The sequence below is a fragment of the Poecilia reticulata genome, linkage group LG20 (genome assembly GCF_000633615.1).
Source record: "Poecilia reticulata strain Guanapo linkage group LG20, Guppy_female_1.0+MT, whole genome shotgun sequence".
Lineage (NCBI taxonomy): Eukaryota > Metazoa > Chordata > Actinopteri > Cyprinodontiformes > Poeciliidae > Poecilia > Poecilia reticulata.
The window spans coordinates 16,453,652-16,470,952 of NC_024350.1; the positions used below are offsets into that span (position 1 = coordinate 16,453,652).

Consider the following 17,301-nt stretch of genomic DNA (forward strand, 5'->3'; position numbering starts at 1 on the left):
TCTGGATCAGCTGCAGCTGTTTGATTGATTTATTAGTCAGACCTGTGAAGACGCTGTTGCAGGAATCAATGCGGCTAAAGATAAATGCATGGATGAGTTTCTCTAGATCGCGCTGAGACATAAGTCCTCTAATCCTAGAGATCTAGAAGGTTAGAGGGAGCCATTTTGTTTTAAACACTACTTTAGAAACTCTCCATTCACTCATTTCATGGAACTGGTGCGACGAGGCGCCAGTCGCTTGTCCTCATCCAGCCGAGTGACAGATGTGTGAAATTTTGAGCTCCTGCATGTAGAGGTGCACATGTGCTACAAACATGATGCTGCAGTTTGTCTCATCCTGGGTGTTCAGTCCTTAATGCACTGCTGTGAATCAGGTGGCCCACTGCATGAGAGAGGCTTTCGGGTTAAAATGGGTAGTTTGATCTGCATTATGTAACTTTAACCCGTTAACATTTTCAGATGAAGTTCTTGCTAGTTATTAGTCTTTCTAAACAGCAGTGAGTGCATGCTTTGTGGTTGTTTCTGCAGTGTGCCTCTGTGGTGCCTCGCCTCTCACTTAATGACTTTTGGAGTTGGGCACTTGCCCCCGCGACCCTGCAGGGAAAAGCTGCTACAGCCACAGGATGGATAGCGCAGCTTCTTCCCTAATAACACTGAAAAAAGGTTAGAGTCAGACCTTGAACTGGCTGTAAACCAGTCCTCTTTCCTTCTTCCTCCATCACCAGCTACATTTTTCAACATATAACGCATTAAACCGCTGAACACTTTAAGGATGCTGAGATTTATCTCTGCAGCACGGCGCAACGTGCAGTAACTGCTGCCAGCAGGTAGATGAATGTGCTTCAGGCTTTCAGCTGCAATAGACAAACAGCAGCTGTGCATCTCCTAAATGAGCAATAAAGTAAAGTGTGAAAGTTGCTCTGCTTTAGACGCTGACTGCCCGTCTGGCCGGTGGCTACGCTCGGGGCTGTATCTGTGAAGGGAACGCAGATATATGGCCACCTGACACTCTCACCGATCTGAAAAATCAGCTGGTAGAAGGAATCGGTCTAAATATAAAGTTACTCTTCCCATTTATTGCTCACATTTCAACTGAAAACTGATTTTACTGCTGGTATAAAGGTTGCCTCCATTATATAGAACGCTCTTATGTCTATATAGCGCTTTATCTTGCAGCATTGTAGGTATACTTAATGTCTTCATATATTCATAAGTATTAAAATAACTAACTTTAATATGATTTTTTGTGAAGGACAAACACAAAATAATGCATATTTGCAGCTCTAAGAGAAACATTATGCAGATTAATTACAGAGACGGATGTTTTCAAGCCTTAATTTCTGTTAATTATGCTGATTTTTCATTAAACTTATTAGATTATTACATCAGGAAATAAAGAACACGTTTTAATACTGAAATGTAGGCTTAATAAAAGGTATGCAACCTTTGCTGGTATTGAAATCTTTCTTTTTTAAGAGATTTTTCCTTCTGTGTTCCTGCAGCCCAACACCAGCACCGACACGCTGCAGTCCATCACATCTGGAGACTGGGACGTCACTCAGGTTCTGGCCTACAATGAGGAAAACCAACTCATGTAAGTTTCTTTTCCTGCTTCTGTTTTAAAAAGGAACCATTTCAAGATTAATGAGGCTATTTGGTCCCTCATATGCGAATCTCTAGTTCGTTTAGATCAGTGGTTCTTAACCTGGGTTCGGTCGAACCACAGGGGTTCAGCGGAGCCTCTGCCGTGGAGGTAAAGACACACTTGTGTAAAGTCGTGATGACGCCCCGCTTTGCTGCAGAGAATCACGTTACATTGCTTAGCCAATCAGAGGATCACGTTACATTGCTTAGCCAATCAGAGGATCACGTTACATTGCTTAGCCAATCAGAGGATCACGTTACATTGCTTAGCCAATCAGAGCTGCGGAGGAGCCCTGATTGAAGGAGCTCCASTCTCAGCATGGATTTGAACTTTTGTCTTTAATTACTTCAGCAAAACTCACAGTTTTTACCAAATTCTATAGTCTAATTCTGCTCCTTAGTCGCATCTTTTTGGGGTTGCTACTGCCTCCAGTGGCATGGGGGTGGTAACACAACTAATATAATTACATTACTAAATCAGAATACGCAAAGTATTTTGTGTGTCCGGGGAGGGGGTGAGGGGATGTTAAGAAGGGTTCGGTGAAGGCGCATATGTAACTGGGGGGGTTCGGTACCTCAAAAAAGGTTAAGAACCACTGGTTTAAAACCTCAGTATGGTTGTTTTTAGTGCAAAATATGAAAATTTCTACATTTTCTGACTATTTTAGTAAGTAAAATGAAGTAAAACGTTTGAAATTTCCTTCCAGTCCATCCAATCATTAATCTGATTTAACTCTGATCCCTCTTTCTTAATTTTACTCCCACATGAGGACTTTTCTTTCAAGCAGTCGTGATTTCTCGTGCAAATGTGTCAGAAAAACAACTACAAGACTCGACGTGAAAATAAATGTTTGTATAACGAAAGAGCAGCTTTCCCCTTTGAGGGTGAAGATGTGCCCCACTTCTTTTCTCAAAACGACGGCCCCTCCCCTCTTATTCCCACTATTTTTCATCTGTGAAGCATCTATTTCAGTGAGCAGCTGGGCTCCAGGTGGTTTTCTTCTCAGCTCACACATGTAAACCGTGAACGCTGCTGAAAAGTTTAGAGCCGAACTCAACAGCAGCGCATCACTTCTTATATCCCTCTGATAACTCAGATACTTCCTGAGTACTGAAGACGGGCCAAAGCGAAGACATCTGTACAGGTAATGGCCGCTCTGACGACAAACTGTTTAAATCTGTTGAAAATGCTGAACACGAAAGGTTTGGGTTTTGTCTGCGCAGCGCCGACACGTTCGGATCGTTTAACCGGCGCTGCCTGTCGTGCGCCTTGGCCGACAGCTGCGGCTACATCAGCGGCTCCTTCAGCCACAACATGAGCTACTTCCTGCTCAACTGCCAAGGTACGAAACACCCAGAGTGTGTCCAGATTCAGGGTTCTTGATCCACTTATTAGTTGTTTCTGTTACTTTTTAAATATTTTTTTGAAACGGTCGCCATTTTGTGAGAGTTTACGACACAGATAATCTGTGAAAAACATCGATCTCCTCCGCCTCCTCCTTGAGCTATTTCCATCTGTCTGAAGAAATGCACTGCTCCCGGTCAAAAACAACCAATCAGAGCCAAGACGAGGGTCTTAGCGCTGTCAATCACTGTGTGTATGTGATGCTCAATGTGCTAATGGCGGAGAAACGACTTACCGTTACAGGAAACGGTTTATTCGCAAACTAGCTTTAGCATGAGGTGCTAAAGCTTCCTGTATCACACAGTGAGGGAGAAGGGGGTGAGCATGAGCGTGATTGACAGCGCTAAGTCCCTCCTACTGTTTCTGATTGGTTATTTACGAGTGGTTTGTACTGGGAGATGGCAAATATATTGATTTATTCAGACTATCCTTCTTATACTATACATCAATCCATCCATTTTCTTTCACCCTTGTCCCTTAATGGGGTTGCTGGGAGGGTTGCTGGTTCCTCTCCAGCTAACGTTCCGGGCGAGAGGCGGGGTCACCCTGGACAGGTCGCCAGTCTGTCGCAGGGCAACACAGAGACACACAGGACACCAAACCATGCACACACACACTCACACCTAGGGGCAATTTGGAGAGGCCAATTAACCTGACAGTCATGTTTTTGGACTGTGGGAGGAAACCGGAGTACCTGGAGAAAACCCACCATGCACAGGGAGAACATGGAGACTCCATGCAGAAAGACCCCAGGCTGGGAATCGAACCCAGAACCTTCTTGCTGCAAGGCAACAGCTCTACCAACTGCACCACTGTGCAGCCTTATACTATACAATCACGACATGATGATAAATTTAACAAATACTTAAAAAGTATATTTTTTATAAAAGTTGCGTACTGTAGCTTTAATTCCAACAGTTTTGTTTCCATCTGCATGCAAGTTCAAAAAACCTACATGTTTTCTAAAGAGTGGTGAAAGTTCTGAGACTTGAAAGTTGCCGTCCAACTTCTTTAAACCGTTCATGACGAGGCGGCAGCAGAGGATGATGATGATGATGTGGAAATCTTTGATCTCCGTCTGCTGTGTCAGACATGAACATGCCCAAAGAACGGATAAAAAAAACCATCCAGAGATCAGAGAAATACCTGGATGTCGTAGGGAACAAGGTTTGAAGACAGTAGCTTCAATATTTAATCACCCACGCAGCGCTTTAGTGACAATCAGCTCTGACTCTGAATCTAAGAGCAGACACAAAATGACCATAATGACATCAAAGCCCGCTCCGCTGACCTGCTCTGCAGCCTGAGCTTGTAGCTCATGGGTTTTTAATCCACTTCACTTCCTCGCAGCCTGCCTGTGATCACATTTGGGGAGGTTGTGATATCATCATCATGAGAGAAAGGCGTGAAAAGATGATTTGCAGCGGATGCTGCCGCAATGTTTCTGTGTTCTCAATCTGCTAAGTGCATCGATCACTCGGTTTGCTGCCGCTCCTCCCTCTGCGTCTGCAGTTTCAGGGCTTTGTTTCTGTTTGTGGCCCAGATACAGAAAAGCTGCACCAAGTAAATCAAATAAGCAAAGATTTGTCTGGAGCACAGAAATCCTGGCATAGATTCTTCTCTTATTGTTTCCATTTTCTACAGGGGTCAGCAAAAGCCTATAACCCTTCAAATGTTTCACATTTTATGTTGTCAATCACAAATATTAAAGTGTTTTATGCTACATTCCCTTTAAATTTATTTTTCCACTGGCAGATTATTTAACTTATACCTAGATCTTTTTAATCAATATTAAGGAATTATTTATTTAAAAAAGCTCCTATATTTTGCTGAAAAGTTACTTGTGAGTTAGTTTTGTCTTAATTCAAGTAGATTAAGATATTTGGACAAGAAACCAGACATAAATACTGAGTAAGATTTTGTGTTTTTGCAGCGTTTGGTAAAATCGCTGCACATAATGACAATTTACCAAAAAAATAGTTTGGAGTTATGCAATTACCATCCTTTGGCTATCCTTATTTAAATATTTAAAAAATGGTCTAAGGCTTCAAGAAGTTTATTAAATCATAAACTCCAGGTTACTTGTTCTGTGTCAAATCAGCAGATTGAAACATTTTCAGTGAAATTCTGTTTTGAGATGGAAATAAAAATTGTTTGTTGTTGATTTTAAAAAAACTGGAGTTTATGTTTGTAATTAATCCATCTTGGAAAGAAATTAAAAATATTTTATTGAGGGTTTTTTTTTCATACACTAAAAAATGAAACCAGTTGATTCAACTTAAAAAAAAAGAAAAAGTTGTTACAAGCAATCTAATGAAGTTTATCCAAGTAAATATATTACGTTTATTAAGTTTTCATATTAAATAAATGTAAATAAGTTAACTCATTTTGATTACATGTAGCAAATGACCTCAGTTTATTTAATTGAGTTAATTGTTGAAACTTTATCGCAGCCCCAGTTTGTCATAAAATACATGATTCAAATTGGAAAAATTCAGGGGGTGTTGATGCTCTTTGCAGGAAATTCAGAAATTCTGCAGCTGTAACTCTTTTCATTTGTGTTTCCAGGTCCAGATATTCCATTTGTGGCCGTGTACAAAACCCAGAGGGACGCAGAAAGTGAGACGCAAGACAGAGAAAGTGAGTACACCCTGCAGGTGCTATTACTAAAGCACCTATTGGATTATGCTCCCAACACTGAGAGTGTTAAAATCACCTTGACAGCAGGGGGTCTTGAGTGCAGAATGACCACCTGAGTCACTGTTTGTCTGCAAGCCAAGCCAGAAATGATGTTGGTAATCACATTATTCCCGCTCATTACATTATGACCAGCCACAACAGCAATATCAGCATACTGTAATGTGATTTTTGCCTTTAAGTAATAGCATCAGCTCTACTGTATTACATTAAAAAGTGTATAGGTTGCTGTAAATCACATCAGTATCTAATGTTAGTGATTAACCTGATTAGGAATGTCAAACAGAGTCTGAGGAAAAGCTGTAGCTGCTGTCACATGATGCATCTACTAACATGCTCTATGAAGAAATGTAACTTATTTAATATATTTTTCTTCTTTAATTAGCAATGATCATCTTACCGTTACAGTTCAATCATCTTTATTTAGTATTTAAGCGCCCCCAAGTGGCCAAATAATTGCTGAATTAATGTAACTCGAGTGTTTTGCCTGTGGAGGTGGGTGACTTCACCAGAACAGGGTGTCTGCAGCGTAGCGTGAGATGAACCAACAGGGTTATTGCTGCAATATTTGAGAGGTAGTTGCGTATATTTTGTAGTGTGACACCTACCTATTTATGCTTCTATATCGATTTATGCTTTTGTAAGTTGCAACTGAAGTTTATGTTAAAAAGAATCTGCAGCAGTATGGTTTGTCTAAAGACAATTGATGCTATTGGCCCTTTGCACGTGACGTCACGCTCTCCAGAACTCCGCCCACTCCGCGGTGACGGACGTCAAAACAGCCAATCCGCTCCTTTAAAGCTAGTCAAAAAGCACATCTGTTTGTAGCCTAATATAGCTTCTATTCAGCTGATTTCACTTTAAAAATGGTCATAGGTTGCTGCGCGGTTGTCTGCATAAACTGAGAAGGATAGAAACCAAACTTGTCATTTTATTTTTTAACTTTTAATGAGGAAAGATACGGAGGTGATGAATAGCAGCCGTCAGTCATAATGCACCTTACCAAGCTCCGCCCAGAAACGCCCCTCTAAAATCCCATGTGACTTCATGTCTCACAAACAAAGCCTCGTGGAGCTTTGTTTGTGAGACATGACAAAGCTCACAAACATGTTTATACATGGCGTCTTTCATTTCGACTGACTCTGCAGAGTATTTCTGAGTCAATTAGTTTAGCATTTCTGCCGGATTTTCACAAAATATCAGCCACGACAAGGGAACCAACAAGTTCATGTCATCTTTTTTGAACGACATCAAGATGTTTGAGCCACATGATGCCTCTAACATTGTGCGAGTTGCAGCGAAATGCTACCAGTTGATGAGGAAAACAGCAGATCCTCACACCCTCAGCATAAATATAGCTGTGGACAAGATCACTGATGCCTGTTGTTCTTGCAAGGCTGGGTGAGTCTGGCATTCATGGTTTTGAGGGTTACTTTTGAAATCAGTGATTTCTGTTGTTAGCAAATGTTCGAATGTGCCTAGGCCTGATACATGGTACTCAGTGCTAGCATGGCTAACATAATTACAGTTTAGTAAAAGCTAGCATGGCTAACACGATTACAGTTTAGTAAAAAGCCTTTTCAGGTGAAATAAAATCTTTAATGTATGTCAGATACGGTGCACATTGCATATTGATCTGTTCAGCTAACGTCAGGCTGTAACAGACAGGCTTCAGGATGTTGTATCGGTACTGCCATTATGCTGTACTTGGCTAAAAGGTTTTCATAATGGATGTGTTTATTATTGACTTTATTTTTTTCATTCACTAAACACAAAGAAAGCAAAGCAATAATACTTACACCAGCAGACACTTTGTTCTTATTGATCCTATGACGGTTGAGCACAAGCTTTGATCCAAGCAAGGCTTTCCGTTTCAGATTTTGGAAATCTGTGAATTTTAGTTCCACAAATACTGTGACGTGAAATGGGCATTAGCCAATGAAACGCGGCCCCTGTGGTAAGGTCCATGACCGTCACCCCTCAATGTAACCACGGATTAGCAGCAAATGCTTTTTACAAGGTAAGAAAACTATCATTCATTTACTTTATAAGTATTAGAATTAGAAAGATATTAAATATATGGAGAAGGTGCGTCTAACCATTAGTAACCATGGAGACAAAGCCGCTCCGTCATGTAGCCTAGCATGTACGGAAAAAACTGGTTAGCATCTCATCTTATGTACGTTTTTAATGCCGCTCCGGTTAAAGAGGAAAAGCTGTTTATGACATGGAGACATAAATCATGTGGTGTGAATTCAGGTAACGTCGTTAATTTAATCAACACGTCGAGAGGGAGGAGGTTCGGGTCGGTTTCTAAGCTAGCTGTTTCCAACTGCTGTAAATACCACCGACTATGAGCCCCAACCAGGTGTGTTTCGTTCATAGATAAATTAGCTGAACTTGAATAAGTAGAAGCCAAGAATAAACTGGAAAAAACAACTTTAGAAAATAATTTCTGTCACTACCTTCCCTCATTTCCAACGTCCTTCATGGCGCGTCGAAAGATTTAGTGACGTAGTTGCAAAGGGTCAATAGTGATTTTTATATTGAAGCACAATTACAATTAGCACTGAGAGATGGCAGGGGAGCTCAATTTGTCACAGATTATAAGTCTCAGAGATCAGTTATCAACAAACGTAAGAAAAAAAAATCCCAAATTCACACACTGCAACTTTAAGCCGTTTACAGTTCTGACCTGATTCTAGAGCTGAGAGATGAAATTCTTCATCTTGAGGAGGAGATGTTCAAGAAAAGCCTTCATGACCTACAGAAATGAGGTCAAATGAGTTCATCTACATGTAGGTGCTGGAGCACGTTCGGTTCCTCTCCCGCTTTACTGGACCGGTCCTTCCAGCAGCTCAGGAACGTTTATCTGAATCCGTAAGCAGGAGCAGCTGTGGCAGCCGCTGAGTTGATTTCCCTCCTGGAAGTCGCTTGTTTCTGGACATTCGAGGACGAACCAATTCCAACATGCGATGTTCGCCCGTTTGACCTCGCCTGCCAGGAATAAAAGCAGCTGGTTGTGTTTCAAAGAAATGAAGCTAGCTGTAAAAGCAAATCAAGGTCACGTTTTCAGCAGGCGACAGGTGTTTTACCTCTTCTTTTCCTTCTCGACTTCTGTTGGGAGATCTTGGACAGATGCCGTAACCAGAACACTGCATTGGATTGTGTTTCATCCCTCTGATCGTTGGCTGTGTGCAGGTATTTCAGAGGTTTCTAAACTGGAGAGCAACGAGAACCTCCGGCTGACTCTGGACTCCATGCAGATCCCCACAGTGGAGTACAGGGAGATCAACATGGACGACTACAGTATGTCAGAGTCTCAGATACGTTCCTCCGCATCAGTACAGGCAGCTTGAATACAGAGTGAAATGTAAAATAAACTGGGAAAATTCTGGATAGAAGTAGAGTTACGTGGGTGCCAGTAAATGTTGCTGCTGTATATTTGTAACTTTGATGAAGCTTTATAAACAGTTGTGTTCCTCTGGATTTCAGTTTTGTCTTTAAAGATCCTGAAACCTGCCGGCTTCATGGATACGTCACACTATCCGCTCCTCCTGCTTGTGTACGTATCTGTGACAAAACTTAAATAAACAAAATACTCCTGCTATCATCAGCTGATGATGTTCACTCTTTGGTGCAGTGACGGGACGCCTGGCGGCCAGACGGTGTCGGAGCGCTTTGTGTTGGACTGGGCCACGGTTCTGGTGAGCAGCTTCGGCGCCATCGTGGTGCGCTGCGACGGGCGGGGCAGCGGCTTCCAGGGCACCAACGTCCTGCACCGGATCCATAAGAAGCTGGGCGTGTTCGAGGAGCAGGACCAGAAGGACGCTCTGGAGTACGAGCCTCTTCTCAGCGTTACTGGGCCGGATTCAGAACCTGCTGCATTTTATCTGAGCAAAGAAAAGAGAAAATATTCTAGTTTAATTGGACTGAACTGAGATGTTGCTTTGCATAAAATATGTAGTTTTTTTCCTGTTATCTTTGATGCATCAATCCAGCAAAATTTAAAGTATAAATACAAATGTATACGTTAATTTAAGGTTTTATTTACAAACTTTTATTGCACACCATACTAATAGTGACTTTTCCCCTCAGTTTTATTCTGAAAGAGCCGTATGTGGACCAGTCCAGAGTCGGCGCCTTCGGACAGGTAAGGCGAGCCTGGCTCCGTTCTGCTCCTGAACGCATCTTGTTGGATTTCTGTTTTTGTAAGTCGAGCTGTGATTTCTGGACCAAAACAAAACAACAGTGCCTTTATCCATCCAAGTGCAAAAACTAGATTAAAACTGAATCTGGTTCAGATTTTAATTCCAAACTGAAATCTGGTAAATGTTGAAAAAGGCAGCATGTTGCCTGTGAACTAAGCTTTTTGTCTGTTTGCTGCCTTACATGTTTTACCATCAGATGTGGATTTCAGGCATTTAAATTGTGAAATAAGTTTAAGATTATTCATTGACACATTTAAAAAAAGGCTCAATTTGTTGATTTTTGTGTGAATTTTGACAATCATAATGAAACTGGAAGAATTGACTGATGTAATTTGGCAGTAAACGGATAAAACCACTTTAATTTGATTAATATAATAATATTTAAGCTCTCAACTGTTGACCTATTTTGTAATGTTTTGCCATAAGTTGCTAATTTAACAGTATTTGTAAGGAATTTTTCTGTGTTTGTGCTGTTGAATGATGGTAAATGTGACTTTTTATTACTCGCAAATAATTGATCACAGACTAAAGTGGAGAAGTAAACCACACTGCCACCTGCAGGTGGGAGTTGCCAACGTTTTTGATCATTTTTCTGGAAAGTTTTCAGTTAACATAATTACGCATTGGTTAAAAAAAAATGCTACGATTTGTTGATGTTTGTGTGAATTTCCATAATCGTAGTAAAACCGAAAGTGTTGCTTAATTAGATTTGGTAGTAAACAGATAAACCCCTTTAATTAGTAAAACACATAAAAAGCCTCGGCGGGCCGGGTTTGGCCCCCGGGCCTTTTGTTTGACACCTCTTGGTTGATGTGATTCCGTTTGTAAAAGTTCCATCTTGAGAGAAAAGAAGAAATAATTAGATTCTTCAGAGAATAGCTGAAGGTGATTGGAAAAGCCCGTCGGGGCGATGCTTTCACCAGCCAACTGCTTCGCTGCTTAAGCACATATTGGTGCTCAGAACCAAACAGACTGCGGCGCCGAAAACCCAGAATTCACTTCAGCGTCGCCTCGGCTCTTGTATTTGCTGCTCTTGCTGCATTGTGTGTGATAACAGTCGTCGCTCCTCAGGTGTACGGCGGCTACGTGACCAGCCTGTTGCTCAGCGGCGAGGAGTCTCCAATAAAATGCGGCGCTGTCCTCTCACCCATCACCGACTTTGAGTTATACGGTAAGCCCTCCGTTCCTTTCGTTTTTATCTGCGCTCTGAAATGCAAAATGTTTCCGTCTCGGCTGCACGTGTGGAAGGAGCTCGGCGGAGCCGTCAGAATGTTCTGGGAGGTGAAATAAAGACAGATAGCATCTCTGGCACCTTTACCCCCTTCCTGGGAATCTGGAGCGGGTGTGTTGGAGCAGCTGCACGCAGAACCCAATCATACACCACCTCACCTCATCCATCTGAGGAATATAAAGGTGTGAGGTGTAGAATGAGATGTGTATCAGGAGAGCGATGGTTGTTTCTGCTGCAGGAATATAGAAATGCAGTCGAGAAACTGAAAGTTGGGGAGAAGCTGGGCCATTTTTCTCACTTTGATTTGGTGCAACAAAGGAAAAGGAGGTTTACACAAACACACGTCATCAGTTTTATGCTTTTCCGTATTTGAACTGTTCATTGGATGACTGGAGTTGATTTAAAAAAACAAAAAAACGGGCTGGCAGTTTTATATTTCCAAATAGAACCAGCACTTTTTAACAGTATTCAAGAATTATTGACTCTTATATCTAACTGGAAAGTTATGTGTAAGCTGGTTTTGTCTTATTTTATGTGCACTAAGGTTCTTGCAATAGAAACTAGACCAAACTACTTGGTCAGACTTTGTGTTTTTATAGTCCAGGATAGTTTTTTGTCGCCCCCATTAAGCAGTCAGTGCAAATCCAGACCACTTTTCTTTGCATCGTTTGGTTTTATTTCACATTTCTCATGCTTTTTTTCTCCAGCCTCTGCTTTTTCTGAACGATATCTGGGTCTGCCTAAACCGGATCCCAGAGCGTACACGGTAGGACTTCATTTCAAGACTCCTCCTGTTTTTCTGTGGCTCTCTCTAAAAGCATCAACTCCGTCCCGTTTCTGGTCTCAGATGGCAAATCTAGCCCACCGAGCGTCTCGGTTCATGGAGAAGAAGTTCCTCATCGTTCACCCGACAGCTGATGGTACAACTGCAGGTCAAAGTTCTCGTTTCTCTTATGTTATAAAGAAACATCAGTGACATTTTTGTCTCTGTGTCCTCAGAAAAAGTTCACTTCCAACACACAGCGAAATTCATTTCCCAGCTCATTAGTGAAAAGGCCAACTACACCTTGCAGGTATGTCGTTTCATTCCTAATTTGGTGAAATCTGTCAGCCTTTGGGAGGTTTCTGATCCCTGCAAATGGACCCCATGTCTTTAATTCATCTATCTCAGAGCTGAGGCAGAGTAATTATCACGGCTCACAGACATCTGGGCTTTTACACCAGATTTTTTTCCAGTTCCAATAAAAACTAACAAAAAATACTAGTTGACTCTTGATTTCACTTTTCAACTCTGAAAAAAGAGGGATGACAACCAGGGTCATTTCCCTTTGGGTGAGAAAACTCATTATGGAAAAAAATCAAATGCAGAAATTATAAATAATTTTACAAATAGCCTGAAACTTTCTATTCTTGCTCCCCTTGAACATTTTGTAAGTTTATATAAATGTTTTCAGTGTCTAATTGGCTAATTAAAATCAGACAAATATCTGAAGGAGTTCCACAAGGACCAGTTATTGGTTCTCTTTTGATCAACTTGTGCTCAAACTTTTGTTTTTTCAGGCTCAGCAGATTTACTTTCACAAGTAGAGAATTACAGCTTTCACCAAGACGTCCACCTGAGATGAATATAAATACAACTCTAAAAACTGAAGAGCTCACTGCACTGAGCCCCATCGGTTTTTCCACCAAATGTTGATTCCTGAGCTCTTCCTGAGTTTGTTGTTTCTAAATTAATATGAACTTGTTTTCTTTGTTATTTTGACCGTTTCTCAGTTTTTCTTGAAATGTCAGACATGTTGTTAGTCGTTCATAGAATAAAAGAAAAATGTTAATTTTACTCATTTACCTATAAAAAGTAAAATCGGAGAAATGTATCATCTATTTTTCTTTTAAACCTGTTTGAAATAAATAAATATTCAGCTGACGTTGAGGTTTTTTCGCTCCGCTCCTGTCAGATCTACCCAGACGAGGGCCACTTCATCCACAGCGACGCGACACGGCAGCACCTGAGTCAGTCCCTGGTGAATTTCTTCGAGGAATGCTTCAGGCTACCAGAAAGCCTGTTTGAGGAGGATTTGGAAGAGGAGGTTGAAGACGAGGGTTAGATTTTCTCGGACAGGCTGCCGTTCCTCTTTTCTCATCCACTCCATTTGGTCCGACATTCCCTCCGTGTTGTATCCGTGCCCGAGAGAGACCAAGTTGTCCATTATGCAACCCTCATCCTCCGTGTGTTTCGGTTGAACTCGCTGTGTCTACCACGCCGTCCGTCCAGCAGACGACGGATCCGTCCTGCCCTGTTCATCCGGTGGATTTCCAAAGGCCTGATGACCTACAGGAAGTCCAGAAACGGTCTCCTTTACAGCAGGATGGACGTCTTAAAAAGCAACGGGGAGGAAGCTTCAGCCTGCACACTGACTCTCAGGCTGTGAGGAGAAGAAACGTTCTAGCACACGACCTACATGGGCTTGTACATAAATGAAATTCAGAACCCTGGCGCCGATCGGCAGAGTTCGTCAGGAACTGCGTGGATACAGGGAGCGTTACTATTTTTAAAGTTGTGATGAACTTTTCATGGACTGTGGTTGTCTCTGTTGTTAACAGTCTGTAAAATAGCACACAAATGCTCATCTTTTATTTGCCTCAACGACGTTTCAGGTCCGTTTCAGTCGTGCTGGGACGAGTTTTACGGGGAAAGAAATGAGCCATTTTGTTTAGGTTGTACATTTTGACATCGTTCCGTTTTGGTTTCCTCCAACAAAAGCATTTTCTTGATTTATTCACGGTGCCTTACTTTATCAGAAAACATGAAGATAAATTGATCTAATACAAAAAAGCCAAGATAGTGGTTCAGACCTTCAACACGTTGCCACAGTATCTTACTTTAGTAAGTGATTTAATCGTTTTAAGCCTGGAAAGCATTAATTACTGGAGTTTAGACAAACATAGAAGCCTCCCAGCAAGGGTATAAACATTTAAATTATTATAAAAAGGCCTTTTTTCATCTATTGTTCACTTCGTTTTTGTTTTTTTAGAAAAAGTCGCTTATTTCTTTCAGAAAATATTTATTTTATCCCCTTCTGAATGAAACCACATCAGGATGAATACTCCAGATCTTATCTGGGTGGTTTTCAGCATTAAATTTATTTGCTTTCCAACTACTACTTTTTAAAAACTGACATCAGTTTTTAAAACTGAAAGCAGAGCAAAGCGAAGCTTCTGGATCTTATACCGTTTAGATTTTTTGTGCTAATGTTTAGCGTGGTGCTTGTTTTACTTTGCACAAAAGCTTAATGTCCTTTAATAGCATTTCTAATGCTAAATGTAACATTATTATTTATTTTAATAGTATTTGTAATTTTTTTTCTCACATTAGCCGTTTAACTTGGCTGACATCTAATCTATGATTCTCTAAAATATCCAAATTAAGTTAATTTCAATGCATTTGACACAGAAAAAAAATATTTTTGGGAATGCTAAATGGCTTTTAAAACGAGAAATGTTATTTTTTATGAGTGAAATGAACGAATTTGGGATTATTTTCATTGAACAGTAAACACCAGATTACACATAAATGTCACGTTGCATCTGCAGACCAGGCAAAGTGATCACTGAAATGAATATATCCAGGCACAAGTTTATTCATATCGTCTCATGTTGCACTCCCTCCGGTTCTCGTTCCGACGTGTTTGCCACGTTATCCGTCATTTCTCAGTTCGCCATCGTAAATTTTGACATCCTGAATGTTTTTTTTTACAGAACTGCATAAAGTATATTTGCAGTAGTATTGTGATTGAGATCACGGTCTCGTTAGCTCGATGTGTAAATGTTCTAATATCATTTTATTCTGAGAAGAAGAGGAAGGAAAACAGTGTTACCTGAGTGTTATTAGTGCATAACATACTTTGGACGTTACATTCGGTTGTTCATTTTTGTTCTCCTGTCGTTGAATTGAGCTGGAAGCGACTTTATAAATGGCCAATGGAAACAAACTTTCTTTCTACACATGGAGGACTTTTTTCAAGATGTTCAACTTTGTTATCCAAAGCATACAGGGATGTCATTGGCAGATTGTGGCATGAAAGTAAGTGTTAGAATAAAAAAGTAGATATTTTATCAATGTTTTTTGATCTTTCCTCTTCACAGGAGTTTCCACAATACAAAACTACTTTTTGCTTGAGTAGAAATATGCTGAATATTGAGGATTAAGTTAATTTCAATGCAATTATTTGCATATGAGACAGGTCAACATAAAGCTGTGTGAGTAAAACCACATGAGGTCAATCCTTTAGAAAACCAGATAGGGCTGTTGTAAACGATTATTTTAGTAATCGAGTAATCTATAGATTTTTCTTACGATTAATCGGATAAAAACAATTATGAAATAAAATATTGGTAAATCTTCCATAACACCAGTGTTRCTATCGGATATCAACATCAGTCTATTTTTTCCACMTTTGAGCTTCCCTACCAGTTACTTTTTTGTAGACCRGGGGAGCAAYACGGGATATTTACGGCTCCTCCGTTCAGAAACTCATCTACCAGCCATGTTCCGCCTCCCGTTTGTTCAGACCGGGATGATATAAGTTTATTGTGCGGTTCGTCCGTAAAGCTGCTCTTACCCTGTAAGCATCACAACCCTCAGCCGCCCGCCGTGTTCAGTCTCTCCGCTCACCTGTAGAAATCCTCCTCAGCTTCTTCCCGCCGTTCAACCAGCAGCTCCGGAGCAGAAAGGCTGCCGAACTCCCGGCATCGCGCCGGTCATTTTAAGGATGTTTATTGGTCCCACAAAAAACGATGAAAACCCGGAATTATCACCAATCAGTAAAATCCCCGCGGGCCGAACTTGAAGATTGGACGATATGCCGCTAACACGTAGCTTCCGTCAACAACTCAGAGGCGGAAGTCAGAGCTCCGCGCAACGCAAATAATGTTCCGGCTGAAACACGGTGCGCTAAATGATAAAACATAAATTAACGAAGCTTCGAGGCAGGAACATTTTCCTCGAGGAAGAATCGTTTCAGCCCTAAAACCAGATACTTTGGCGCTAGAAAAAGAAAAATGACTAATCAAAAGCATCTGCTGCAAATTGAGAAAAAATAAACAGCATCTTATTTATTACATTCAATGTTTTACATTCATTGTATAAATAAGCAGTTTCTGATTCAATACTCGGATCCAGTTGGAGTTAAAGTCAAAGCTGCCAGAGAAATTCAACTTAGTGTCTCAAACCATCAAGAAATTAGCAAAAAAAATTAAAACAGAAAAACTCAAGAAGCTTCAGTCGATTTCCAGTGCAAAACATTTTCAGATAATTGGAAAACTAAAACTATCGTCCATATGAAGGCAGAACAGCTTTGTGAAGAGGAATCTCAGAAGAAATAAATTTGCTCGAAGGCGTTTCCAGTGTAAACAGGATTATAGTTGTATATCAGCGCTTTGCTCTCCTCCTCCTCAGACTGAAACCTGTGAAAGTTCTTCCTCGCTACGGAGAGAGATTAACAGATCAGAGTTTAAGTCGCAAGCAAATACTCAGCATTAGGACTAAAAACCTGCCGTGCTTCCTGACCTTCGCTCACAAAGAAGTGGGCCGTGTAGAAGGTCGTCCTGACCGCCGATGGAGAGTGAGGAATGTAAGGTCTGGACCACTCGAAGGCGTTTTTCTCTGGATGCCACTGCGTCCCATAAACGGGGAAACGGTAAGCTGCACAGAGGGTAAGAAAGCGGCAGTCGTCATGACAACCGTCCCGTTGCGCCGCGTCACTGAGGCCGTTTCAGTCACCTTCCACCGTCGACACAAACTCGGTGTTTCCGTCTGTGTTTGTTGACAGGACTTTGTAGAAACTCTTCAGGTCCTCGTCTGTGTTGTACGTCTGGAACAGGAAACGAGACGAACTGATTGGTTAAAGACTGAAGGTTTATTTTCAGGGCTCTACGTCTCGGTTACGTCTACAGGTACAGACTGTAGGTCTGTTATAGACGGTCAGCAATTTACAAAAACTAAAGCTGAAGGATGGATGGATGGATGGATGAACAGATGGATGGATGAATGTATGAACGGATGAACAGATGGATGGATGGATGAACAGATGGATGAACAGATGGATGGATGAATG

At 41.1% G+C, this 17,301-nt stretch overlaps 2 protein-coding genes across 7 annotated transcripts in view; one reads left to right on the top strand and one right to left on the bottom strand.

The window, feature by feature from the left end:
- Positions 1 to 15,301, top strand: part of dpp6a (dipeptidyl-peptidase 6a) — a 301,390-nt gene extending 286,089 nt beyond the window's left edge. For all 6 annotated transcript variants that reach the window (XM_008396391.2, XM_008396394.2, XM_008396392.2 and 3 more), the window contains 13 exons: positions 1,503 to 1,594; positions 2,742 to 2,789; positions 2,869 to 2,987; positions 5,618 to 5,689; positions 8,948 to 9,055; positions 9,242 to 9,311; positions 9,390 to 9,584; positions 9,845 to 9,899; positions 11,029 to 11,128; positions 11,896 to 11,954; positions 12,036 to 12,108; positions 12,188 to 12,261; positions 13,144 to 15,301. In XM_008396391.2, coding sequence (XP_008394613.1) covers positions 1,503 to 1,594; positions 2,742 to 2,789; positions 2,869 to 2,987; positions 5,618 to 5,689; positions 8,948 to 9,055; positions 9,242 to 9,311; positions 9,390 to 9,584; positions 9,845 to 9,899; positions 11,029 to 11,128; positions 11,896 to 11,954; positions 12,036 to 12,108; positions 12,188 to 12,261; positions 13,144 to 13,293 — 1,215 coding nt within the window. In that variant the 3' untranslated portion in view covers positions 13,294 to 15,301. The remainder of the gene's footprint in view (positions 1 to 1,502; positions 1,595 to 2,741; positions 2,790 to 2,868; positions 2,988 to 5,617; positions 5,690 to 8,947; positions 9,056 to 9,241; positions 9,312 to 9,389; positions 9,585 to 9,844; positions 9,900 to 11,028; positions 11,129 to 11,895; positions 11,955 to 12,035; positions 12,109 to 12,187; positions 12,262 to 13,143) is intronic.
- Positions 15,302 to 16,274: 973 nt separating this feature from the next.
- The window catches only part of LOC103456931 (gamma-glutamyl hydrolase-like), a 4,147-nt gene continuing 3,120 nt past the window's right edge, over positions 16,275 to 17,301 (bottom strand). Inside the window, exons 4-6 of the mRNA XM_008396817.2 lie at positions 16,968 to 17,080; positions 16,755 to 16,889; positions 16,275 to 16,670 (exon numbers count right to left, since the gene is read on the bottom strand). Of these exons, the coding sequence (XP_008395039.1) occupies positions 16,558 to 16,670; positions 16,755 to 16,889; positions 16,968 to 17,080 (361 nt within the window). The 3' untranslated portion in view covers positions 16,275 to 16,557. The remainder of the gene's footprint in view (positions 16,671 to 16,754; positions 16,890 to 16,967; positions 17,081 to 17,301) is intronic.